Source organism: Oncorhynchus kisutch, linkage group LG16 (assembly GCF_002021735.2).
Source record: "Oncorhynchus kisutch isolate 150728-3 linkage group LG16, Okis_V2, whole genome shotgun sequence".
Classification (NCBI taxonomy): domain Eukaryota; kingdom Metazoa; phylum Chordata; class Actinopteri; order Salmoniformes; family Salmonidae; genus Oncorhynchus; species Oncorhynchus kisutch.
This window is the reverse complement of record NC_034189.2, coordinates 41,342,329-41,367,737: the sequence shown is the minus strand read 5'-3', so window position 1 is coordinate 41,367,737 and position 25,409 is coordinate 41,342,329. Positions and strand designations below refer to the sequence as shown.

General features: G+C 45.6%; 2 protein-coding genes across 19 annotated transcripts in view; both read right to left on the bottom strand.

Annotated features, from left to right (window-relative positions):
* Window positions 1-823: 823 nt before the first annotated feature.
* On the bottom strand, window positions 824-9,525 carry wdsub1 (WD repeat, sterile alpha motif and U-box domain containing 1). Of its 5 annotated transcripts, none has more exons than XM_020470422.2 (13): window positions 9,294-9,521; window positions 5,145-5,562; window positions 4,800-4,987; window positions 4,533-4,619; window positions 4,296-4,389; window positions 4,132-4,165; window positions 3,968-4,008; window positions 3,750-3,856; window positions 3,447-3,464; window positions 2,809-2,835; window positions 2,507-2,686; window positions 1,447-1,581; window positions 824-1,299 (listed from the first exon to the last, which is right to left on the bottom strand). In XM_020470422.2, exons 2-13 carry the CDS (start codon window positions 5,540-5,542, stop codon window positions 1,148-1,150), a joined length of 1,461 nt encoding a protein of 486 aa, XP_020326011.1. In that variant the 5' UTR covers window positions 5,543-5,562; window positions 9,294-9,521; the 3' UTR covers window positions 824-1,147. The 5 variants fall into 5 exon arrangements, with proteins under 5 accessions (XP_020326011.1, XP_031648314.1, XP_031648315.1 ...); XM_031792454.1 differs by lacking the exon at window positions 9,294-9,521 and adding an exon at window positions 8,044-8,193; XM_031792455.1 differs by lacking the exon at window positions 3,447-3,464 and having other exon boundaries at window positions 9,294-9,525.
* Window positions 9,526-14,469: 4,944 nt separating this feature from the next.
* LOC109878207 (bromodomain adjacent to zinc finger domain protein 2B-like) overlaps window positions 14,470-25,409 on the bottom strand; it is an 86,052-nt gene continuing 75,112 nt past the window's right edge. For 10 of the 14 annotated variants that reach the window (XM_031792430.1, XM_031792432.1, XM_031792435.1 and 7 more), the window contains 16 exons: window positions 24,970-25,035; window positions 24,546-24,686; window positions 23,787-24,041; window positions 23,220-23,443; window positions 21,902-21,976; window positions 21,512-21,806; window positions 20,407-21,384; window positions 19,927-20,206; window positions 19,426-19,581; window positions 18,565-18,725; window positions 18,022-18,350; window positions 17,356-17,491; window positions 17,008-17,154; window positions 16,459-16,802; window positions 16,127-16,270; window positions 14,470-15,973 (listed from right to left, as the gene is read on the bottom strand). In XM_031792430.1, coding sequence (XP_031648290.1) covers window positions 15,817-15,973; window positions 16,127-16,270; window positions 16,459-16,802; window positions 17,008-17,154; window positions 17,356-17,491; window positions 18,022-18,350; window positions 18,565-18,725; window positions 19,426-19,581; window positions 19,927-20,206; window positions 20,407-21,384; window positions 21,512-21,806; window positions 21,902-21,976; window positions 23,220-23,443; window positions 23,787-24,041; window positions 24,546-24,686; window positions 24,970-25,035 — 3,888 coding nt within the window. In that variant the 3' untranslated portion in view covers window positions 14,470-15,816. The remainder of the gene's footprint in view (window positions 15,974-16,126; window positions 16,271-16,458; window positions 16,803-17,007; window positions 17,155-17,355; window positions 17,492-18,021; window positions 18,351-18,564; window positions 18,726-19,425; window positions 19,582-19,926; window positions 20,207-20,406; window positions 21,385-21,511; window positions 21,807-21,901; window positions 21,977-23,219; window positions 23,444-23,786; window positions 24,042-24,545; window positions 24,687-24,969; window positions 25,036-25,409) is intronic. The other 4 variants (XM_031792439.1, XM_031792442.1, XM_031792443.1 and 1 more) reach the window with 1 other exon arrangement.

Sequence of the window (25,409 nt, the reverse complement as noted above, 5' to 3'; positions counted from 1 at the left end):
CACTCTGATAGAGCACCAAAGTTCTTCTGTGGAGATCGGAGAACCTTCCAGAAGGACAACCATCTCTGCAGCACTCCACCAATCAGGACGTTATGGTAGAGTGGCCAGGAAGCCACCCCTCAGTAAAAGTCACATGACAGCCCACTTGGAGTTTGCCAAAAGGCATCTAAACTGTCAGACCATGAGAAACAAGATTCTCTGATCTGATGAAACCAAGACTGAACTCTTTGGCCTGAATGCCAAGCGTCACATCTGGAGGAAACCTGGCACAATCCCTACTGTGACGCATGGTGGTGGCAGCATCATGCTGTGGGGATGTTTTTCAGCAGCAGGGACTGTGAGACTAGTCAGGATTGAGGGAAAGATGAACGGAGAAAAGTACAGAGATCCTTGATGAAAACTTGCTCCAGAGTGCACAGGACTTCAGACTGGGGCGAAGGTTCACCTTCCAACAGGACAATGAACCTAGGCACACAGCTAAGACAACACAGGAATGTCTTCGGGACAAGTCTCTGAATGTCCTTGAGTGGCCCAGCCAGAGCCCCGACTTGAACCCAATCGAACATCTCTGGAGAGACCTGGAAATAGCCGTGCAGCGACATTCCCCTTCCAACCTGACAGAGCTTGAGAGGATCTGCAGAGAAGGAAGAAACTCCCCAAATACAGGGGTGCAAAGCTTGTAGCGTCACTCCCAAGAAGACCCGAGGCTGTAATTTGCTTTGTCATTATGGGGTATTATGTGTATATTAACGAGGGGGAAAAAACAATTTGATCAATTTTAGAATAAAGCTGTACATAACAAAATGTGGGAAAAGTCAAGGGGTCTGAATACTTTCCGAATGCAATGTACATCGAAATGGTTCTGGAGCTAAAGCAGCAGAGTAGAGTAAATAGTTAAACATGGTCAACATCAATGAGTTTGAGAATATATATATTAGAATGTCTCATCAGCTATAAATATTTACATTCTAAAGCAGTTTCATCCCAACAGACACAGTGAGGAGTTGAATCGAAGCTCAGTATGGTCAACCTGAAAACATCATCATATATAGCTTTATGTACTATGAGCCTACTTTTGGTCAGAAGTTAACTGAGGGATAGACCCGCCTTCAGATTGAAATGGATGTAGAAGATGCAGCCCTCTTTCTCACTGGCTGGTCCTCCAGCGTCCAATAGCCATCTTCAGGGTTCGGTTTGGGGTCAGAAGTGTTGTCTGTAAGGGCAGGTTGGTCATGGGGCTGGAACGATTCTTGGTTGCGATCCAGCTCTCAATCGCTTCCCTCTCATAGGAGTACCCATCTGTTCAGAAGAAAAGGTAGACAAAATGGATAGTGTGTTTTGCATCCTTTAAAAGATGTTGTAGCATAGAAATAGATAAATAGATAGAATCTTGATAGCTAAAAATGCACAGACAGAAAGACAGGTTGCTATGGGGGCGTGTCCCACCTGCAGCGATAACAGGGTCCTTCATCAACTCTCTGGTGATTGGACAGAGGTACTCATCAGGAACACCGGTACACACACACCCCGCCTTCAGCTCCTCCACCTTCCTCAGGACCTTACTGCGCAACCCCACAGACTCTACAGCACACCAACAGGAAACAACCAGGCAGAGATTTGGGAAAAATTGTACAGTGGCCGATTGGGCTTGCATCATTTGTGGATGTGATATCCTAGCTTGAACACACTGCGTACATGACCCAGTTCCTGGTCACCATGGAGACTACTGTAAAGTGAGGTCAGTCTGTGTGTGTGTGTGTGTGTGTGTGTGTTAGACACACAAAAAACTAAATGAGCCCTCTGCCCCTGAGAGGAAAAATAATCTTTCTCCATCAGGAAGATAACAACCTGGCATGGTGCCATCCCTCACTCTCAGAGACAGTAGAGAGTAGAAAGAGACACCCGTGTCTACTAAGAGATTAATCTCTTTTAGAGAACAGGGCTGTTTGGTTACTATGGTTCCCATTGGCGTGAGAGACCAACAACAGACCCACACCTACCACCTCACAGAGAAACTAGGCTGAAAGATCTTTATTTAAAAGAGAAGATATAAGGATCAACCAAAACCTGTAAATCACATTTTCATATTTTGGAATTGTTTCAGACAGAAATGGTATTAGCTGTAAACCATTTTCTATGTTACAGGATATGTATTTTGGGATGAGTAAGTGTTATATAATAGGAGCAGAAATCTTAAAGCAGATTACACTCGCAGTGCAGAATACACATGGCCTAATCTAACGCTGTACAGTTAAAATGCATGTAATCCTGAGTAAATCTCATATTAACATTCATTCCTCAATGTTCACCTTGTTTTTCATTTGTCCCTCCCCCTCTTAAAAAAAGATTCCAGCCTGAGTGTGTTGATGACGCTCCGTTTCCAGCTACTGTACAAAATGTGGACCTCAGATACCAGACTGACAAGTGGGTAATGTGTATAATATGATAATGTACCAGTAGCTGTATGATAAGGTGTATAGTCAACGGTGTGATGTGCTGTTCCCACCTATGTTGAGTTCTGAGGCCAGTGTCTCCTTGGTCAGACTGATGAGCTCCGCTCCATCTATGTTGTTTGCCTTGAAGTTTTCCACCAGCGCCTGCAGCCCCTCCTCACACAGCCACGCCCCCACGTCCTCCTCTGACCAATCACTGACCAGAAGCCTGGAGTGACACAGCAACTTTCTGCCTAACAGGCCGGAAAACAGGAAGTGACCGCACATTAGTATCTCTCAATGACATGTTGTTACTATAGGTATTAATGTGTCACCTATCAAAAGTTTCTATAGTGCTTTTTAGTCACTTTCCCACCTTCGCATGAGAATGTTGCAGTTTCAACTGGAAAACAAGATGTGAAAAATGAAATACATTTCAAACAGCACAGTAAGACCCCACTTAAAAATAATAAAACCATTGTCAACTAAAATGGTGAACATTAACGTATATAAAATTACATATTGCCGAGCCTCTCTTAGAATGAGTTGTGTTTAGGTTATTGGAAAACTATCAGGTGAGAGGAGAGGAAGAAAGCATCGAGAGCCTATAGAACTACACAGTGTACAAAACATGAACACCTGCTCTTTCCATAACATTGATGAATCCCTGATGAATTGAAGCTGTTCTGAGGGCAAAAGGGGGGATGCAACTCAATATTAGGAAGGTGTTCTTAATGTTTTGTATACCGTGTACACTAATACAGTGAATCCAAGTGAAAAGCAACTCGGTTCTCGGCAGGCAGTGCCTCAAGGCAAAAGTCACCTGGAAACACAACAGGCTATGAAAGACTCCGTCATATTAGCAGAAGGCATTATCACCGGGGTAGAAGTATCACTCTCAATAAAGCCCTCTGACAGCAGTGGGACTCCTAGGTTTCACAGAGACCCTCCATCCCTCACTGCTTTCAATGAGCAGATGGGTGGTACAGATAAGGAAGAGAATTTAAAACTCACCAGGTAAAGATTTGCCTTCTTTTTTCCCCCCCATGATCCATGCAGAGAGAGGGATGATGATTGGCAGAATAAAAAAAACACAATTAAGCCATAATCAATAAAGAAGAGCTGATGCAAAAACAGCACATAATCACCAGGCTGTCGTCACCATTAAGTCAATAGGATCTTTGTTTACATGAGAAAATAGTGAAAGAGTATGTAGGAACCCCACACAGCGTGACTCAGAAGGCGAATGCCATTCTTAATGCCAATAACACTGGGAGCTTGTCAGTACATGTACTTCTACCTGTGTGCGTTACCCACCATGGCCACTGTGTCCATCCTCTACTCTCCATATATTGACAGTCTTGTCCATAGAACCCGTGGCGAACAGAGGTGTGCTGGGAGAGAAGGCACACGCCGTCACGTACCTACAGCAATGGATCATGGGAGGGAGGACGGAAAGGTACATTTAAAATACATTTTAAAAAGAAGGCCGTTGAGATGCGACGATGTCCCCAAAGGGTAGGAAGGAAGATTACCGCTCGTGTTGGTTCAATGTGTAGAGCAAAGTCCCCTGGCTCTGAAAAAGCAACAACATTCAAGTTCAGATGGGCGGTGTTCATGGGTTTCTGTGTGGGACATTAACATGGGGAGTTAAACTGAAATGACATCTACGGTAATGAAAAGAGCTCGAGTGTCTTACAGCATCGTACACTGTGACCGTTTTGTCCACTGAGCTGCAACAGAAATGGAAATGGTAAAAAGCAACACACTTCTCCCCCTTGTGGCCAGTTGGAGTAAATGTACAACTTTATCTTGACCAACTATGAGAGCGCTTTGCCATAGATCAACTACGGGCGGACTTACCCAGACACAAGCAGCTGTCCGTCCGCAGAGAAAGCACAGGAGAGCACCGGGGCAGACTGGCCGGTCAGGGTGTGCAGCAGCTGCATCTTACAGCCTACGGGCCAGAGGGGAACGGATGGACTACTTCAGATCATTCAGTGTGAACACACATCCACCACATCATTCGATGACCAACATATGCACACAGTTCGACGTTAAACAGCACACTTGCATATCCATAGCCCGTGGTCAACGTACTGCCTGTGTTGGACCTGGAGACGGTCCATATCTTCAGCGTGCTGTCTTGTCCACAGGAGGCCAGGCGGAACTGTACCGTACCGCTACCTGAGAGAGGGGAGCAAATGAATCAAACACAACAAATTCCCATATATGGAGACTCCAAGATCCCAGATCAAAATGTTGCGCTGTATAGATGACAACCATCAGAGGAGTTATGTTCGTACAAACAAATCTGGGAACAGGCCAACTCAAAAGACGGCGGGAGAAGGAAAATATTATGATCACCACTGAGGATCTTGGGGCCAAAGCAGCAGCAGGTGACCCCCAAGTCATGAGTGTTCTTCTCCGCATGAAGCTGGTTCATGTCCAGGTCCCACAGCCTGAGGTCCCCATACGTAGATCCAGTGACAAACATCTGGCCACAGGGGGTGAAGGAGCATGCCACCATAGTGGTGTCATTCACTGCCCCCGTCCTGTCGACAAATAATCAGCTAAGAACACTCCACAAGAGACAACACATAACATCAGTCCGCAGAGGCCAGCGAAGCCTCACTCGATATAGGCAACACACGCAGGCCTATTTATGCTTCGATAACATGGAGATAAATAACACCTATCAATTATGTTCACCTGTGCAATGTTTTCGTACGGAAATCCCAAAGACCTAAAGTACCATCAGACGCCCCCGAAACCAGGTGTGAAGAGTCGGGCGAGAAGGCGCAGACCCTGACGGGGTTCCGACCCGGATGCTCCAACACTGCCTCTATCTCACCCGTGTCCGTTGACCACACAACTGTGGAACCATCAGTTGAACACGAGGCTAAATACTGACCACAGGCGCTGAAGCAACAACAATGGACGCCATAGCCGTGGCCAGAGAGCGGGGAGTATGGGACTTCGGAAAAGTCTTGGGTGTTGTAAATTCGTACGGTTTTGTCAGCTGAACAGGTGGCCAGCAGTGTCGGGGAGAAGGCGCACCAGTTGACATCGTCGCGATGGTCTTGCAGGGTGCAGATCAGGGACACCATTTGTTGGTCTTGAAGAATCCCTTTGACAATAGAATATAACTATTAACTGCGTGACATTACAATGATTACAAGATAGCTAGCATTGTCACTTCACCCCTACCTACATGTACAAATGACCTCAACTAACCTGTTACCTCTGCACACCAACTCTGTACCGGTATCCCCTGTATATAGCCTCATTATGTTATTGTGTTACTTAATTATTTGTTATTTCTTGCTTTAGTTTATTTATTAAATATTTTCTTAACTCTTCTTGAACTGCACTGTTGGTTAAGGGCTTGTAAGTAAGAATTTCACGGTAAAGTCTACACTTGTCGTATTCAGGCGGATGTGACAAATAACGTTTTAGTTGATTTGACTCATTATTATCAAACAGCTTGCCACACCTGGCAACCACATGAAGTTGCCAGAGCAGAGGTTGCAATCGCATGCATTTTAGCAAATAGGCTACTTTACTACCCACTTGACTAACCACTGGGCAAAAACTGTTTGAATCAACGTTGTTTCCAAGTAATTTCAAGCCAAAAAAACAATGTGATGACGTTGAATCAACATGGAAAACTAATTAGGATTTACAAAAAGTCATCTAAGTGAAGGGCTTTTAGTATTTTGACTGCCTTGCCTGGTTCACCAACTACTTTTCTGATAGAGTTCAGTGTGTCAAATCGGAGGGCCTGTTGTCCGGACCTCTGGCAGTCTATGGGGGTGCCACAGGGTTCAATCCTCGGGACGACTCTTCTCTGTATACATCAATGATGTCAGTCTTGCTGCTGGTGATTCTCTGATCCACCTCTATGCAGACGACACCATTCTGTGTACATCTGGCCCTTCTTTGGACACTGTGTTAACTAACCTCCAGACGAGCTTCAATGCCATACAACTCTCCTTCCGTGGCCTCCAACTACTCTTAAATGCAAGTAAAACTAAATGCATGCTCTTCAAACGATCACTGCCCACACCTGCCTTCCCGTCCAGCAGCACTACTCTGGACGGTTCTGACTTAGAATATGTGGACATCTACAAATATCTAGGTGTCTGGTTAGACTGTAAACGCTCCTTCCAGACTCACATTAAGCATCTCCAATCCAAAATTAAATCTAGAATCGGCTTCCTATTTCGCAACAAAACATTCTTCACTCATGCTGCCAAACATACCCTAGTAAAACTGACTATCCTACAGATCCTTTACTTCGGCGATGTCATTTACAAAATAGCCTCCAACACTCTACTCAGCAAATTGGATGCAGTCTATCACAGTGCCATCCGTTTTGTGCCATCCGTTTTGTCACCAAAGCCCCATATTACTACCTACCACTGCGACCTGTATGCTCTCATTGGCTTCATATTTGTCGCCAAACCCACTGGCTCCAGGTCATCTATAAGTCTTTGCTAGGTAAAGCTCCACCTTATCTCAGCTCACTGGTCACCATAGCAGCACCCACCCGTAGCATGCGCTCCAGCAGGTATATTTCACTGGTCACCCCCAAAGCCAATTTCTCCTTTGGTCACCTTTCCTTCCAGTTCTCTGCTGCTAATGACTGGAACGAACTGCAAAAAAATCACTGAAGCTAATCGCGCACCAGTGACTCCTGTGGCGGGCCGGGCACAGTGTGCACTAACTAAGGTTGCCAGGTGCACAGTGTTTCCTCCGACACATTGGTGCGGCTGGCTTCCGGGTTGGATGGCACTGTGTTAAGAGGCAGTGCGGCTTGGTTGGGTTGTGTATCGGAGGACGCATGACTTTCAACCTTCGTCTCTCCCGAGCCTGTACGGGAGTTGTAGCGATGAGACAAGATAGTAGCTACAAACAATTGGGGAGAAAAAGTAGATTCAAAAAAAAAAAAAAAATGAGGCTGGAGACTCCAAATCTCCCTCACTAGCTTAAAGTACCAGCTGTCAGGGCAGCTCACAGAACACTGTATATAGCCCATCCAACTACCTCATCCCCATACTGTTATTTATTTTGCTCCTTGGCACCCCAGTATCTCTACTTGCACACTCATCTTCTGCACATCCTAACATTCCAGTGTTTAATTGCTATCTTGTAATTATTTTGCCACTATGGCCTATTTATTGCCTTAACTCCCTTATCCTACCTCATTTGCACACTGTATATAGACTTTTTTCTATAGTATTATTGACTGCATGTTTGTTTATTCCATGTGTAACTCTGCATTGTTGTTTGTGTAGCACTGCTTTGCTTTATCTTGACCAGGTCGCAGTTGTAAATGAGAACTTGTTCTCAACTGGCCTACCTGGTTAAATATAAGTGTGGGAGGGGCGGGATATATATATATTTCACCCGACTTTTAACCTAAATCCAATGACATGGTGAGAGGTTTAGTTGATAACTCAACCAAATGTAAATCAAATCTATACACTGAACTGACGTTTGAGCCCAGTGGGTAGTTAGTAGCGAGCAGATCCGGCACCTTACGCTTGTACTACAGGGTCGGGCAGGCTTCGCAGTGCTGGCGCGAGATAAGGCTCAGAAAATGTACCTCAATCCAGGGATGGGAAAGGCTTTGAGATCCTCGAATCAATTGTCCCATTATCCCAACTGTTCCACCGACAATATTGAATGACTGCTAGTTTTTCAGGAAAAGCACTTGTATTCCTCAGGCTAAATAGCAGTTGCCACATAAGCCATTTTGGAATAGCAGCCTCAGCCAATCAGCTCCTTTGTTGTTCAGCGCAACGTGATATTCCATAATGTCTGCTGTTACTAATGCTAGTTAATATGTAGCCAATAAAACCGCGATTAACGACGGAGTTTCGCGCCTAGTTAAACTAGTTTCGGCACCCAACGACTTGCCCGCAATTAACAACATTTTATTTTATAAAAACGTATGTGATGTCGGAACTCCAGTCCGCCCACTCTAGTCGCCACTCAACGCCATGGTAAATAGTGGCTAGTTAACATGAGGCCTTAAAGGGCAATTTCCCGAAAAACTATCAGTCTTTCAATCTTCTCTGTGTAACATTTGGGACTATTCGAAGTACAACTCATCCCTGGAATTATGTATGTTTTCCGAGCCATATGCGCTGTGTCTTAAATTAACTTTTTGGGCGACCCGACCAAAGTCACATAAATCTGTAATTCTCATTGAAAGCAATTCTAAGAAGCAGTAAAGCTGTTCTATGTGCACTATTTCTATGCTTCCCAATCTTAAATTTAGTTGTTTAATCTTTAACTGTCGGTATTGTATTGTACACCAGCTGAAAATACAGTAATGAAACAAGCAGGGAGCAGGTGTCGATCCCTCGACCTTCTAGCCCGAAGTCCAGCGCTATCGACTGTGCCTCAAAAGCTTGCTCGTGAGTCGATATCCGCCCTTATAAAACCAGGGTCGCTACAATACAATATTTTTGTTTATTGAAAATATATTTCACATCAGGTTTAGATGGTACAATGAATATCTACACTATACTTGCTTGTTTTTTTTTTTTTTTAATCACAAACTGGAATTAGGCAAACTATTCGAATTTTTAGCAACCACAAATGGCGGACCGATTTATGTATAGTACACCTTTATGCAAACTGTCTAACTGACCCTGTAGTGCAGCTATAAGCAAGTATAAAGTTTCGGATCTGCTGCTAACCCTTTAGCTATTCTAGCTGTTCGCACAACAACAGCATCATCATTCTATGCTCCTGTTGTTTAGTTGGTATTATAACAAATGCATGTAAATACAAAGCCAGTATTATTTTATATACTAACTAAAGTGGTATTTATGTTTATTTGCTTACCTCTTTGCGTGTCTCTGTTCAATGTTTACTTCCTGGTCATGCGCACGCTGTCATATGATCAGCTGACCGTAATGACCTTCCCCCCAGAAATATGCGTCTATGGGTAGCTGCAGTGACCAGGGTATTGCCGCGTTCAAACAACTAGGAGCTCGGAAATATCCACTTCAAACTTCAGTGCGTTCAAGACAACTGGGAACTCGCGAAAAAAACGAGCTCTGAATTGGATAATTCGTTTTGAACGGTCATCCAACTCAGAACTCTAAAACTTCGATTAACTGACCTCAAGAGCACTGACGTCATGATTTGACCTCGTTTTTTTCCGAGTTCCCATTTGTCCTGAACGCACCATATGGCGAGTGGGTGTGTCCAAATGAGTGAGTGTGTAAACGGGGAATCCGCTAATTGTGCAGATTTGCTGCAACTCAAGAAACGGAAGAAAAACACAGCTCAATCAAAACCGTATAACCTAAAGCAGAGCGCTTTCCACACGCCCACTATTTTCCTTTCGACAAACCCACACTCCAGTCGCCATATTGGGATGCAGCTACGTCCCTTTCTCGAAATATGAGCCACGGAGCTTGCCAGCCTGCAGTCCTAAACACCGTAAATGAGTTCGTTCAGCCATTCCTATTGGGGGAAATTAATGGGGAAATAATAAGGTTTTGGGATAAACGCCGACAATAAGGTCACAGGTTTAGGAGGAGATCTTATACATTTTGTTCAATGAGGTTAACATGAAGAGTTAACACAAAACCTTTTATGTGCTTTGTTATCTTTTGGATTACATGAATGCCAAAGAAATCACAAAAAGTGATAACTATTATTTTTTTTCTCGTAGGATAAAACATAGAAGATCATTTATTTTTGGATGGTTTTTAGATAAACTTTCTCATAGGCTTTGTCCAACGAACCAATGGTGGAGTTAGATTGGAGTCATTAAAAATCGTTTTTCAACCACTCCAACATTTTCTTGTTAACAAACTACAGTTTTGGAAAGTCGGGTTAGGACACCTGCTTTGTGCATGACACGTCATTTTTCCAACAATTGTTTACAGACAGATTATTTCACTTATAATTCACTGTATCACAATTACAGTGGGTCAGAACATACACTAAATTGACTGTGCCTTTGAACAGCTTGGAAAATTCCAGAAAATGATGGCATGGCATGGCTCTCCTGACCCCTCCTGTCTCAGCCTCCAGTATTTATGCTGCAGTAGTTTATGTGTCGGGGGGCTAGGGTCAGTTTGTTATATCTGGAGTACCTCTCCTGTCCTATCAGGTGTCCTGTGTGAATTTAAGTATGCTCTCTCTAATTCTCTCTTTCTTTCTCTCTCTCGGAGGACCTGAGCCCTAGGACCATGCCTCAGGACTACCTGACATGATGACTCCTTGCTGTCCCCAGTCCACCTGGCCGTGCTGCTGCTCCAGTTTCAACTGTTCTGCCTGTGATTATTATTATTCGACCATGCTGGTTATTTATGAACATTTGAACATCTTGGCCATGTTCTGTTATAATCTCCACCCGGCACAGCCAGAAGAGGACTGGCCACCCCACATAGCCTGGTTCCTCTCTAGGTTTCTTCCTAGGTTTTGGCCTTTCTAGGGAGTTTTTCCTAGCCACCGTGCTTCTACACCTGCATTGCTTGCTGTTTGGGGTTTTAGGCTGGGTTTCTGTACAGCACTTTGAGATATCAGCTGATGTACGAAAGGCTATATAAATACATTTGATTTGATTTGACTTTGGAAACTTCTGAGAGGCTAATTGTCATAATTTGAGTCAATTGTAAGTGTACCTGTGAAGTATTTCAAGGCCAACCTTCAAACTCAGTGCCTCTTTGCTTGACATCATGGGAAAATCAAAATAAATCAGGCCAGAAAAAATTGTAGACCTCCACAAGTCTGGTTCATCCTTGGGAGCAATTTCCAACCGCCTGAAGGTACCACGTTCATCTGTACAAACAATAGTACACAAGTATAAGCAAGTATAAACACCATGGGACCACGCAGCCATCATGCCACTCAGGAAGGAGATGTGTTCTGTCTACCTAGAGATGAACGTACTTTGGTGCGAAAAGTGCAATTCAATCCTAGAACAACAGCAAATGACCTTGTGAAGATGCTGGAGGAAACGGGTACAAAAGTATCTATATCCACAGTAAAACGAGTCCTGTATCGACATAACCTGAAAGGCCGCTAAGCAAGGAAGAAGCCACTGCTCCAAAACCGCCATAAAAAAGCCAGACTACAGTTTGCAACTGCACATGGTGACAAAGATTGTACTTTTTGAAGAAATGTCCTCTGGTCTGATGAAACAAAAATAGAACTGTTTGGCCATAATGACCATAATGTTTGGAGGAAAAAGGGGGAGGCTTGCAAGCCCAAGAACACCATGCAAACCGTGAAGCACGGGGTGGCAGCATCAAGTGTGGGTGTGCTTTGCTGCAGGAGGGACTGGTGCACTTCACAAAATAGATGACATCATGAGGAGGAAGATTATGTGGATATATTGAAGCAACATCTCAAGACATCAGTCAGGAAGTTAAAGCTTGGTCGCAAATGGGTCTTCCAAATGGACAATGACCCCAAGCATACTTCCAAAGTTGTGGCAAAATGGCTTAAGGACAACAAAGTCAAGGTATTGGAGGAGTGGCCATCACAAAGCCCTGACCTCATCCTATAGAAATTTGTGGGCAAAACTGAAAAAGCATGTGCGAGCAAGGAGGCCAACAAACCTGACTCAGTTACACTAGCACTGCCAGGAGGAATGGGCCAAAATTCACCCAACCTATTGTGGGAAGCTTGTGGAAGGCTACCTGAAACATTTGACCCAATTAAACAATTTAAAGGCAATGTTATCAAATACTAATTGAGGTTATGTAAACTTCTGACCCACTGGGAATGTGATGAAAGAAATAAAAGCTGAAATAAATAATTATTTATTCTATTATTCTGACATTTCACATTCCTACACAGTATTTTAATTGTAATAAATTAAGACTATTGTATGACCTAAAACAGGGAATTTTTACTAGTATTAAATGTCAGGAATTGTGAAAAACTGAGTTTAGCTGTAATTGGCTAAGGTGTATGTAAACCTCCGACTTCAACTGTATGTGAAGCATTGAGACCCCAGTTTGCCACAGAGCCGGTACAGAGAGGTTCCAAACAGACCTCTTTATCAATGATAAATGTTGCTATTTTGGTTAAACATAGGCATCGTCGGCATATAAGTGACGGGGATATTCCAGAGGGCTATTTTGCTCCCCCCCCCCCCCAAAAAAATGAATGCATCGCTTTGTTCATAGAACTGTGGTTACGTTAGTCACTACAAACCATACATTTAGTTATTTACCCTTATTTTACCAGGTAAATTGACTGAGAACATATTCTCTTGTATTAATCCTTCATACTGAAATTTGAGCTACCTGATGACATAGCTTTGTATATTATTAAATGCACTTATTGAGGTGATGGCAGTAAGGCCAAATTCAAAAGCTTCATCAAATAATTTCTACACATTACTTTTTGATCTGATTCCACCAGGTGTCCAGTAGACAATTGAATAGCTTGAATAGTTTAGTTATAGAGAAAACACATACAAAAATAGGTATTTTGAATAAAAGATGGTTGTCAATCATGTTTTACCCAAGCGCTCCCCGGAGGAAGAAGACCATGTCCCTGGCACAAAAAAGTTTGAGAAACGCAGAAAGAAACACGTTGCCTTGCCTTGAAAGCAGTGTAAGCAGATAGAGGCCAGTTATGGACCTAAACCACTGGAGGCTGCTGAGGGGAGGACGGAGCAAATGGAATGGCATCAAGCACATGGAAACCATGTGTTTGATACCATTCCACTTATTCTGATCCATCCATTACCACAAGCCCATCCTCCCCAATTAAGGTATCACCAACCTCCTGTGACCTAAACTCAAACACTCATGAAAATACGAAAGATATTGTCTATCAAAGGATGTCCTTATGGCCATAAAAGAAAATCAATTATACAAATGGATAGATTGAATCAAATATATTTGTTATTTTTGTTAGTGTCCACCCTGAGATTGGAAGGTTGGTTCGATCCCTGCTCAAGTCCAAACAAAGACTCTAAAATTGGGACCTCATGCCTCTTTACTTGGCACTCAGCATAAAATAGGTGGATTGGGGGTAAGGCCCTGCTACAGATTAGCATCCGTCCATGGGGTGTACTTGTACATCAAGTTGTCTAATACAAAGGCTTACTTGTCCAAGGTTTACTTACTTAAAAGAGTAGTTCATGATTTTTTAACTTGATGTTACATGGTTCCTCACCCTGCAAGTAGTCTATGGGCCAGGACAAATTCTTTTTTTTCTTTAAACAGCCACTACAAACTTAGCTAACTTTAGCCATCACTAGCTAAAAATCAATGGAAGGGATAGGGACATATGATCCCTGTGGAAGGGATAGGGCCATGTGATCCCTGTGACCAAAATAACCTGAAATCAACTCCATATTTGGTTTGATGTTCACATGCCCGTCACTTCCATTGATTGCGTAAAAACTATTTGTTTCGTTTTGATAATTTTCATGGAAAGCTATTACAGTAAAGTACTTAATTGTTCCCCAGAAATGATTTGATATTGAGATAAAAACGACTACATTGGGCCTTTAAAATGCAGGAAATGCGTTATCAATTTATTTATTTTTAATCTGGGGGAGGACCATCCATCAATCATGTCCATACAGCCTTAAACCCATTCACAATGACAGCAAAAAACAACAACGAAGAGAACAAACTGCAGTGGACTCGGACGATAGGCTACATCTCCCACTTTCTCTGGCAGCCTCTAACTCTTCTCAAGTTCTCCTTGTAGGCTACTCTTTCAGTATTTGACAGATCTAAAACGACTCCAACTCCAAAGTCTAGATTCTAATCTAAACCCTATTGTTCATTAGGCTAGATGTATCAAACAATTGTATATTTGTGTGAACAAAGGGGCTAGTAGAAGTAGATGATTATAGGGGCCAAAATAAGCCCTACATGGAATGGGTACTACATTCATGTTCTACCCAAAAGCATTTCAAAACTAAAAAAGGTATTCTCCTCCCCACTCACATCATCCAAATTAAAATGGCATGACTCATGACACATGACACAGGGTCAGTAGAATAGGGGAAATAACACACCCAGAGTGAAACTAGGTTGAAAAACATCCTTTAATAGGTCCGTGCCACACACTAGTGAAAAATAAAGCTCCTACAAAAAGAATGATGTTATTTTTCCACAATATCTTAAATAAAGTAACTTCAAGTACTCTGACTTGGGTACAAAAAACTCTAGCTGCCTCCATTAGGCCACGACACACAGCAAGATTCAAACACAGTGGTTACAAATGGCCTTACGTCCTCTGTACTGTGGCAAGGCAGATGTGGGGAAATGTTTCATGGGGGGAAAAAAAAGACAAAAAAAATACTTAAACGTTGTTTGTTTGTTTTTCTCTTTCTGTATGGAGAGGAACGATTACTGTGTCACTGTCAGACTTTGGAGGCCATGTTGGATTGAAATTATATATAAAAAATAATGTCATCATAAAAATGGAAAAACGAAAAAATGATATCCCCTACGCCCCTGTTGGAAGGGTAGGCACTACCAAGATTAAGGATACCACAGTGTTTGCAGAGGATATGTATATATTGTACAAACAATATTTATAATGTTTTTTTTATCACTTTCACTAAAATAGAATAGAATGCTACAATCATTCTAAGGCATAAACAATATCTGATATTTTAAACAATTCGTTCCAAACAAGACTTGAATATTGACATTAATAAACAGTATATACACATGTATCACCATTGTCTGACTGTTTTTCTGCAATTTTTGTAATTAAATGCAGTTGTACAGTTTTAACGTAATGATTACAGTCCTCTGATGCCCAAAAGCATAGAACAGTGTAAACAGTCATTCTTTTTCTTGGCTTTGTTTCATATTTGGGAAAAAAACGAAAGAAAAAAAACACAAAGACAGACATTCCTTTCGATTCAAAGCAGTTGAGCTGATTCTTCCTTTTCATAGAAAATGATGTGGACCTTTTTTATTTTTTATTTATTGATTCATAAATAATTATTAAAAAATTAAATACATTCACTATAATACGATTAAATAAAAATAAAACGTCTATTTACAAGTAGTGGAAAGGATTCTACCACAGATGCATCTTGGGTGGTTGAGCAGGATGAGGATTCAGTGCAATGATCTTGAACAGGAAAAGGTATTGCACTAAGACACCCGGTTGACATTGTGTGGGACTCTTTGGGTGTTTGGATCCCTGTTGTACTGTAGCAACACCAGCGTTACAAGTCTGTCTGTTGACATTTCACTTGAACTGCCCCGGGTTCGTCCCAAAGGTACAGACGGACCAGCATCATCATCTTGTCGTTCCCAAAACGTGGTGCCTCTGCTATGAAATGTCAAATAATGTTACTGGAGGTCTGGTTCGAGACAGTGATGATGATCGGTAAAACAACACCCAAATTGATGGATTAGTTTATTTCATTGAGAAGCTCTGTCCATCTCTTATCAAAGAACTTCCTCATGTTGTGTCCCGCTCGCCCGATGTCTGAATTGTCTTCATTAAACTTTTCACAGTTATCAAAAACCAGGTTGACGTCAATAATGAAAGTCTCCAGATTCTGATACCTGAAACGAGAGGAACAGATCATTTCGAGTAAATGAGTAAAACACTCGATTGTTGTGTTATCTTTTCCTGGTTACGTGACTAGATCCGAGGTTAGTCATAGTATGACTACTAGGGAGTGGATAGTAACAGTGTCATATAAATAGTGAACTCACTGGCTGCTGACGAGCTTCTCTCTGATGGTGGCGAAGTCCATGGGCTTCTTGATGACCTTCCTGTAGCCAGGGATCCCCTTGGTGTTGACGGGGTTGAGGAAGGGCCAGGCATCCTGGTGACGCTCCAACTCAGCCAGGAGCACCCTGCAGAAGATAACACACACACACGTCACGAAGGGAATATGTTCGTGCAAGTGTTTACAGTACATTGCAATGCCCCCGGCAAATACATTTACAACCCGCATCTGCATTTCCATCAGCAGCTCGCTGATTTAAAGTGCTGATACTTGTGCTGAGAAAATGAGTCAAAGATTTATGGTGTAGTACAGTACCTGCACAAACCAAGGTCTCTGTTGTTGTCTCTGGCTGTCTTGGCTCTCTTCACACACACCACAGGGCTCTCCAGACTGGGTGACTGGGGTGTGGGCGGGGCCTGGGACGGGGCGGGGCTCTCCTCTCCTTTCCTCTTCCTGCTGGGGGGCTCTTTCGCTCCTCCTCCTTTCTTAGGGGTGCCGCTGGCGCTCGCCGAGTCGTCCTCTGACACCTCCACGTTACCGTTACTGTTGCCGGCCTGCTTCCCGTTTCGCTTGGCCTCGGCAGCGGTGGGTTTCTTCCCGCCTCCACCCGCCACCGGTTTGCTCAGCGGCTTCTTGTTCTTGGGAGACGGGCCGCTCGCCTGAGGGGAGGATTCATGCAGTTGTACTTACAAAGCAATGGCATATTGTGTACACAGTGTTGTTGAATTACTTTGAAATAATATATGATATGAAAATGACAGGTACATAATGTAGAGGTACATGACTGATACGCGTGGCCGACATACTTCTATAGTAAAGTACGATATGTAAATGTTGAACAGTGGCCTGGACAGTTTGGGTCACCTTGGATATGCAGGCGGGACAGTACCAGTCCCCCTCGGGGATGGTGGTGATCTTGGGTTTGTGACAGTACGTGTGGCAGCCTTTGTCACAGCCGTCACACAGCAGGAGCAGGTCCTCGTTGTCACCCTTCCTGCAGATCTGACAGTACTGAAAGCAGACAACGCAGTGTCACCTCAAAACCAAGGGGTCAATTTTCAAACCAACATTTACCAAGATTTACATTGGAATCCACTACTTAAGGGACTTGAAATGGTCTTGGGATTCAAATGCTCTCCAATGACACACAGTGTTCACTTCCCGAGCATATTGAAATACCGTGCCAGCTACAGTCGTTGAGCTTTTACTCACCACTTTCATGATGGACCTCTCCCAGGCGATGGACTTCTGGAGCTGCTGGAGACACATGGCCAGCTGGGCGGCACTGCGGACGTCGCCCAGGGCCTTCCTCCACACCTTCATCCCATGGGCCACCTCCTCCTCGCCCCTGTGGAAGGCAACGCAGATGTCAGAGGGATGGACGCATACAAACGGGAATACGGAAAGTCAGACACGGACTCATGCAGGCAGGTACAAACACTCAATCATTCGCTTTCCAACACAGACACACGCCCATACACAGACACACGCCCATACACAGACACACGCCCACTGTCACCACAACTCGCTGCAGCTGTGCAGACAGACAACGGTATGAGAGTGAGTGAATGAGTGAGTGAGTGAGTGAGTGAGTGAGTGAGGGGGGCAGGCAGCAGGGATATATGGGTACAGGTACACACACTGCCATGCAGGAGTGCCGGGAGAGGAGGAAAAAGAATGGTAGACGGGACGAAGTGGATGCCGTGATTACTGATTCACCACACTGTGAGTCAACCACAAACCAGAAGACAACCATGAAAATACACAATAAAAGATGCAAAACCCCACCCAAAAAAAGGACAGCATAGGTAGATGTCTTTTTGAAAAAATGAAACAAAAAAGCACACAGAAGTGTTGAATCCTGAGTGGATGACCTACCCTTCCCTGTCAGCACTACTGGAGGGAGCGGGGACAGTGACGGTACCGATAGCCCCCACATTATCCAGCCTGATCTGAATGGTGGTACCTAAGGGGCTCCTCAGGTACCTTCTCTCGATGTTCCTCTCCAGGTCCGCCAGCCGCGTCACCGCTATGTCCAGAGGGTTGTCCGCGTGACGCACCACGCCGCCCGCCTTGTGGTCCGCCTTGTCCTCCGGTTGGTCTTTGTCGCCAGCGCCGCCCGCCGCTGGTTGGTGTTTGGGGAGGGGCTTGTGCTCGTGGTAGACCAGGTCCTCCCTCTCTGATTGGGGCTCGGGGTACATCCAGCCCTGCACAGGGAATGGTAGGTAATGTAGTCTTTAGGTTCAAACTTAAACAACAACCACTAGATCTTGGTTAACAGACTTGAAAAGGTTAGCGAGTGACCACCGCTACTATTCATTACTTTCGAACAGAGGCCTATATTTTCTCCAATGGATAGGGATGAGAGCTATAATGAAAGAAAGCTACACATTTAATGATGTCGTTGTTGTTGTTGTTTACCTTGACCTGCAGGCTGGCGGTGGTGACCTTCCTCTCCAGCTCCTCCACCTGCTGCAGCACAGCGATGTCCATCTCCATGGCCTGCTCCTCCACACACCACCCACGCACTGACTCCACACTCACCTGGCTCTCCTCCAGCTCACACAGCTCTATCATGGCCGCTGCACATTGGGGAGACAGGACGGCATTAGAGACCAGTCATACACTCCATAGACGCGTGTGTAAGCACACAAAACAGGCATATTATTCGCACACCAGACCCAACACCCACACACACAGACTTGCTTTTTGTCGCTCGCTACTCCCTCCATAACGCAACAACAAAACCACACACACTCTACCACTCCCCATTCACACACACACACACACACACACACACACACACACACACACACACACACACACACACACACACACACACACACACACACACACACACTAAGAATTCAATATCCAGACACAAAGAGCTGTTCAATCAGAAACCACACGAACGTTAACTAATCTGGCTTTGATGTCAGACTCATATTGAGCAGTCAGTCATGCGTCATGTACCAAATGTCAATTCATTGTGAAGCGCAGGGGCTTGGAGTGTGCTCAGTAGGGGTATAACTACTCAGAGCTGTCATAACACAGTGCTCAATCAGACTCCAACACAAAAGTCTTTGTGAAAGTCGGGGCCTGCCAGTCGGAGTGCTGCTCAGTTTCACAGACACAAAATCAAAGCTACTTTATTCATTCATATCCATTGGGATTTGTTGGCTAAATCTACTCTGTAAAGGCTATGCAGATTGCTAAAGATTGGGTGAGGGACCTACCAGCCAACCAACTGATTTGAGTGACTGTCAGACATACAGTACTCACCGTCTCGGTGCTTGGTGCAGACCTGTGGGATGAGCTCCATGTATTTGTGCATCTGTCGGTGCAGGCCCTTCTCTCTGGTTCCCCGGCTGTGGAGGGACCCCACCAGGGAGCGCAGCTCCTCAATGTCTGACACCCGCCACCAGCCTGACAGCATCTCTGCGCACACACACATATAAATAAATAAACATATGGAAATGTTTCAGAAAACTTACTTAAGACAATATAATGCCCCCTTGAAATAGATCTACAGTATTCTGATACAGAACACACTCCAGTGCTGTTCTCGCTCCTCAAGAGATTCCTTTCTTCCACCCAGTAGAACAAAACCAATTCAAAACAAATGATTCATTCTCATGACTCAGTGAATTAATAAAAGGTTGAATAAATAGAATAAACTGAATAAATAGATGACTCATGACACACACACACACACACACACACACACACACACACACACACACACACACACACACACACACACACACACACACACACGCTCACCCTCTGGGATGGGCCGTGGTGTGGGGTGGTCCGAGTGCTTGGGCACCTCCATCATGGCGGGAGAGGGCACCGTGGACGAGAGCTTCTCGCCGGGAGGAACGGGCGACTCGCTCTTGCTGGAGACGCTGGGCGGCGCATTGGCACTGCCCTCCACGGAGCTGAGGCCTGAGTGGCCTGGCAGGGGGCTGCTGCAGAAGGGCAGCTGGCTGGGGCTCAACATTCCACTGGGCCAGCCACCGCAGAACGCTGAGAGACTCAGCAACGACCCTCCAGCCTTAACCTAGAGGGGGGAGATACAGACACAGACACTTCAATATCATGATCAGAAAAACTCATGTGTATCACTACACTTAGGCCTGTAGCTTCAAGCAGAACCTCAATTTTTCTGATGTTACATTTATTCATAGGATCTTCCATTATGAGCTTCTACTACCAGTATAAATCATTAGGACAAGGGGTCTGTCCTGGCATAGTACTGACCTGCAGGGCTGACAGAGGGTAGTTGATGAAGCCAGCTGGGTGGTGGGGGCTGGCTGAGGCCGACGCTGCCGAGGGGGTGAGAGGCAGGGCGGGGGAAGCCGGGGGAGACCTGGGCCGGGTGAGGCTGGAGGAAGGCAGCGGGGAGGACTGGAGAGGGCCAGGCCCAGGGGAGGGAGAGGTGGTGAGGGAGGAGTCGTCACAGGGGGAGCGGGGGAGTAGGCTGAACCAGTGACCGCTCCTCTCTGTCAGGACCCTGAGGAGCTGGTCGCTGGGGAGGTACTGGAGCTGTGGAGGGTTAGGGGCTAGGGTGGAGGTCTTTATAGGGCTGAAAAGCTGGGGTGGGGGGCTTAGGAGGGAGGAGAACGAGGAGGGGGACGAGGTGGAGGTGGGGTAGCCGGGTTTGGCCTCCTCGCACGGCAGGTTGGGCGCCGTAGACGCACAGGGGCTTGTAGGTTTAGCGGGCAGAGAGGCGTTGGCGGGATCGGATGGTGGTGTTGTTTTTGTTGTCGTGGTGACAGACGGTGGTGTTGGGCTGTATTTGGGGCGGAGGTCTGCCTTGGCTTCGCGGATTTCCTTGGCAACGTCCTTAGCGACATCGAGCAGCGTGGTCAGTTTGGAGAGAGAGGCCGGATGCAAGAGGAAAAGATTGGGAGAACCTTTCTTCTCCTCCTTCCCCTCCTCTGACCGCACGGAGGTGTAGACGCTCCTCACCTCCCCGCCGACGCCCCCAGGATTCTTCTTCTGCACCTCCTCCTCCTGCGGCTCCTCCTTGATGTGCACCTCCCCTGCTGCCGCCCTCCTCCTCTCCCTCTCGTTCTCCAGCTCCCCCGCAGCTTCTCCGCTCTCCATGGCCTCGATGAAGACCCCTCCGCAGTGGGGCAGAACCCAGTAGCGCCGGCGGTACCGGTCCTGGCCGTACATCATGGAGCGCAGGGAGTGGGACGCCTCAAACAGCTTCCTCCTCACCTGGTGCTGTTGCTGTGAAACCAAGCAACAACGCCATGACCTGAGTTATAACTAAATCAATGAATCAATAATATCTAACTATTTAGTATTGTTCTTCCATGGAGATGGAACTCTCAGATCTCCGGAAGGAAGGACTTACCTTGGCTAGCTTCTCTATCTGTTTCTCCAGCTCCTCCACACTAGTTGATTGGTCCCCATCGTCCTCGTCACACGTTTCCACTTTCTTCGCCTTCTTCATCTCCTCCTCCTCTTCCTCGTCATCTTCATCGGCCAGGTCATCGCTGTCTTCATCTTCATCCTCGTCGTCGTCGCTTTCTGCTCCGGCCTTTCTCTTGCGTTTGAGGCCAGAGGAGGGCGTACCCAGGGGCTGGGCCTCCTCCCCTCCCATACTGGCATCTCTCTTCCCGGTCCGCTTGGCATGGATGGTCCTCAACCTGGAGAGAGAAACACACAGGTGAGCTTTCAGATGCACACACACACACACACACGCACACACACACACACACCCGTCAACACACACAACACTTACTTTTTGAGTTTGCCCTCGATCAGCCACTTGTCCTTCCTCATGTTGGTCATGTGATCAAGGTTCTTGTCGATCTCGCTGTAGAAACAGAGAAAGATACAGTATGTCAGTTCACACGTACAGGTAACTATGGAAACAGTGAGTAAATGAGGGATGCAAAGTATATTGAAAGCAGGTGCTTCCACACAGGTCTGGTTCCGGAGTTAATTAAGCAATTAACATCTTATGTATAAAAATGCTGGCCATTATTTTGGCTACCATGGCTATATCCCCATAGGATGACAATGTCCTCATCCACAGGGCACAAGTGGTCACTGAATGGTTTGATGAGCATGAAAATGATGTAAACCATATGCCATGGCTGATTCAATCCCCAGATCTCAACTCAATTGAACACTTCTGGGATATTCTTCGGCCTGAGACAGCTTTTTCCACCTCCGTCAACAAAACACCAAATTATGGAATTTGTTGTGTAAAAATGGTGGGGGTTTTTACCTTTATTTAACCAGGCAAGTCAGTTCAGAACACATTCTTATTTTCAATGACGGCCTGGGAACAGATCCCACTAATAGAGTTCCAGACCCATGTAGAATCTATTCCACGGTGCATTGAAGCGGTTCTGACTCGTGGTGACCCAACACCTTAGCAAGACACTTTATGTTGGTGTTTCCTTTATTTTGGCAGTTACCTCTAGTTAACACAAACAGTACAATTCTCTCTCTCTCTCTCTCTCTCTCTCTCTCTCGTGAATAATTGATGTATTTGGCTTCTCTCTATATCAAAATTGAATCCCACTCCAGATTAGCTGATCTATCCAGAGTCTTACACAGCATTAATAAAACACGACAGCATTAGCAGCTGAGTGAAGTCAACTAAACGGCATTATTTGTAAGGAGCTAAAAGGCAGTAGGCTCACAACAGTATGGACGCCTCATGTACACTAAACCTTTCACACTGGCTCCACCTAATAAGACCGGAAGGGACGACGATGCAAGGATCTACACGGATGTCATCTCATGCTTGTGAAATGTTGTCTGCATATCCTATAAGTAAAACCAGTAAAAACATGGAATCCATATTTGATCTCCTTACGTACTGCACAATAATCTATTCCCTTGTAGCTCCACTGGTATGAGGCCTGTGTGATGTACAACGCTGGCAGGTCAGCATCACTCCTCCTACCTGTCAACGCTTTAGCTGCAGATAGAACCTGACCTTTAATTGTTTTGTTTCAATTGTTCTTTCCTCTCTCCTTCTGACGGCGCTCTTGCTGCAGCCTTATCTATTTCAATGTTTGGCGTCTCCTGTTCTTTACTCCTACCTGACGACACTCTTGCTGCAGGCCAGCTCATTGGCCAGGAAGCCCAGTATGGAGGCCTTCTGGGCGGGGGTGTGAGCCTGGAAGGCCTTGGTCTTCAGGCTGAGGGCCAGCTCAGCCAGGTCAGTCTGCCCGCAATAGGCCCCCATGTACATCTGCAGCACCTCCGACACATTGTCCCGGTTGATGCCCACGTTGGTCAGATGGTCCCCCAGCATGGTCTTGGTCTGGGGGGAGAGGAGAGAGACAGGACGGGTGAGTCATTGAAGATAGAGAGAAAGACAACATGGTCTTGGTCTGTAAGGGGGGGGGGTCGTGATAGAGTGGTTCCAGGTATACTTTCCAGGGGAGTGTTGACTCATAGACAATGGGCTGGTTTCCCAGACACAGATTAAGTCCTAGACTAAAAAGTATGTTCCGTGGAGATTCTCCATAGAAAGTGCTTCTTAGTTTCTTAGTCTAAGACTAGGCTTAACCTGTGTCTGGGAAATCGGACCAATGTGTGTAGGTTTTTATTCCACCTATGTGAGAGCCTGCTTGGTATGTTCCTGTACATGTACAGTATCTCACCTTGTGTCCAGGGGGCAGTCCAGGGTCACACACGGCCAGGGAGAGCAGTCTGACCAGCAGGTCCTGGACGTGTCCCATGCTGTCTCCCACGTTGAGCAGGCCCTCCTGCAGCATGCCCAGGGTGGGTACGTCCACCCCCACATCGAAGCCCAGCACCTTCCCAAAACCGCGTAGGAACTGCATCAGCATCAGGCAGTCAGACACCGCACCCCCCGGCAAGATCAGGCCAGGGATTCTGGAAAACTCTGGAAGAGGCTGGAATGAAAGGTAAGGAGAGAGGGAGGAATGTTTAGGATCTCACATGACACCCTGGGACTTCTATAGTGCCCTATGTGGACGGCAGTATATGGGGAGCAGTGCGACTAACATATTGCAATGTCAATGACTGAATCACATGGCTCTGAATGGTAACTTGAAAAAAAAGTTTTCATTAGTAAACATGTGGGGGATATTATCTCGTCCCTCCTTATGCATTACTCTCTTTAGCCACTTGATGGCAGTGTACAGCACAAACCGTATCCAGTACTCAGGTTTCATATATGATACACAACAGATACCATTGCGATGATACAATGCACTTAACCACCCATAACCCAAACCTAGACAATATTAACTTGTCAGTTCAAATATACATAAAGCAAAAGAAATGTAACTAAATGCAACAGCCACCTACAACTTGGAAAGCTAGGTTCCTTTAATGATGTCACCCTTCAGACATCACGCAGGACTGAATCATGGGCAAGATGGGTCATTTATTACCTTATGATCGGCCAGACACATGTCTTCATTTGGCTTCTTCAGCTCCCTGGCAATCTCCAGTTCCAGCCTCCTCAGCTCCAATTTCCGCTCCTTGTTCAGGCGTTTCTCATCCCTCTTTTCCTGCCGCAAGCGCTCGCGCTCCTGAGGCCCCAGAGAAGGAGAGAGGAGGGGAGAGTTAATGGGCTCACGCCAGTGGCGGTAGAGCAGACAAGAATGTCAAGCCGAGTCTGCTGAGTAGTTTTAGAACTCAGCCCGGCGCCCCTGCCTGCACACTCAAAGAAAAAGCGCTCGAGGGCCATTCTTTTGACTCAGTTAGTGTATTGAAGAAATGAAAAGGAGAGGGAGGAGAGAGGGTTTGAATGGGTTCAGGAAGGAGTGGGACCTTCTGGCACGCACGTGTGTGTGTGTGTTGTATGTCACCTACCTCTGCTTTTTTGCGAGCCTCCACCGCCTTCATGAGCATCCCATGTTGCCGTCTCCTCTCCCTCTCCTAGCAGAGCAGAGAAAACACACACACGTTACACACCGGAGAAGGTGTAACCTCCACAGGTGAAGTCAGAGAGGTGGACAGAAGGAGGAAAACTCCCATTCACCTCCATCATGGCGAGGTTTTCACATACAGCAACACGTACAGTTGAAGCTGAGGTTAAGAAGACAACGGTACGAATGACGACAACCAGAAAGCATCAGAGGGAGAATGCGGTAGATGGCGATGACGGGGTCAAAAAAGAGAAGTTAGGGTCAAGCTATGATGCCTCTAGGTAAAAAGCTGACGGAACAAACGCAAAATGACGGAGTCATCATAGCCACAAGCCAGTCGGATGAAAAACAAACATTGCGCTGTGTATCATCCATCTGTTTAGC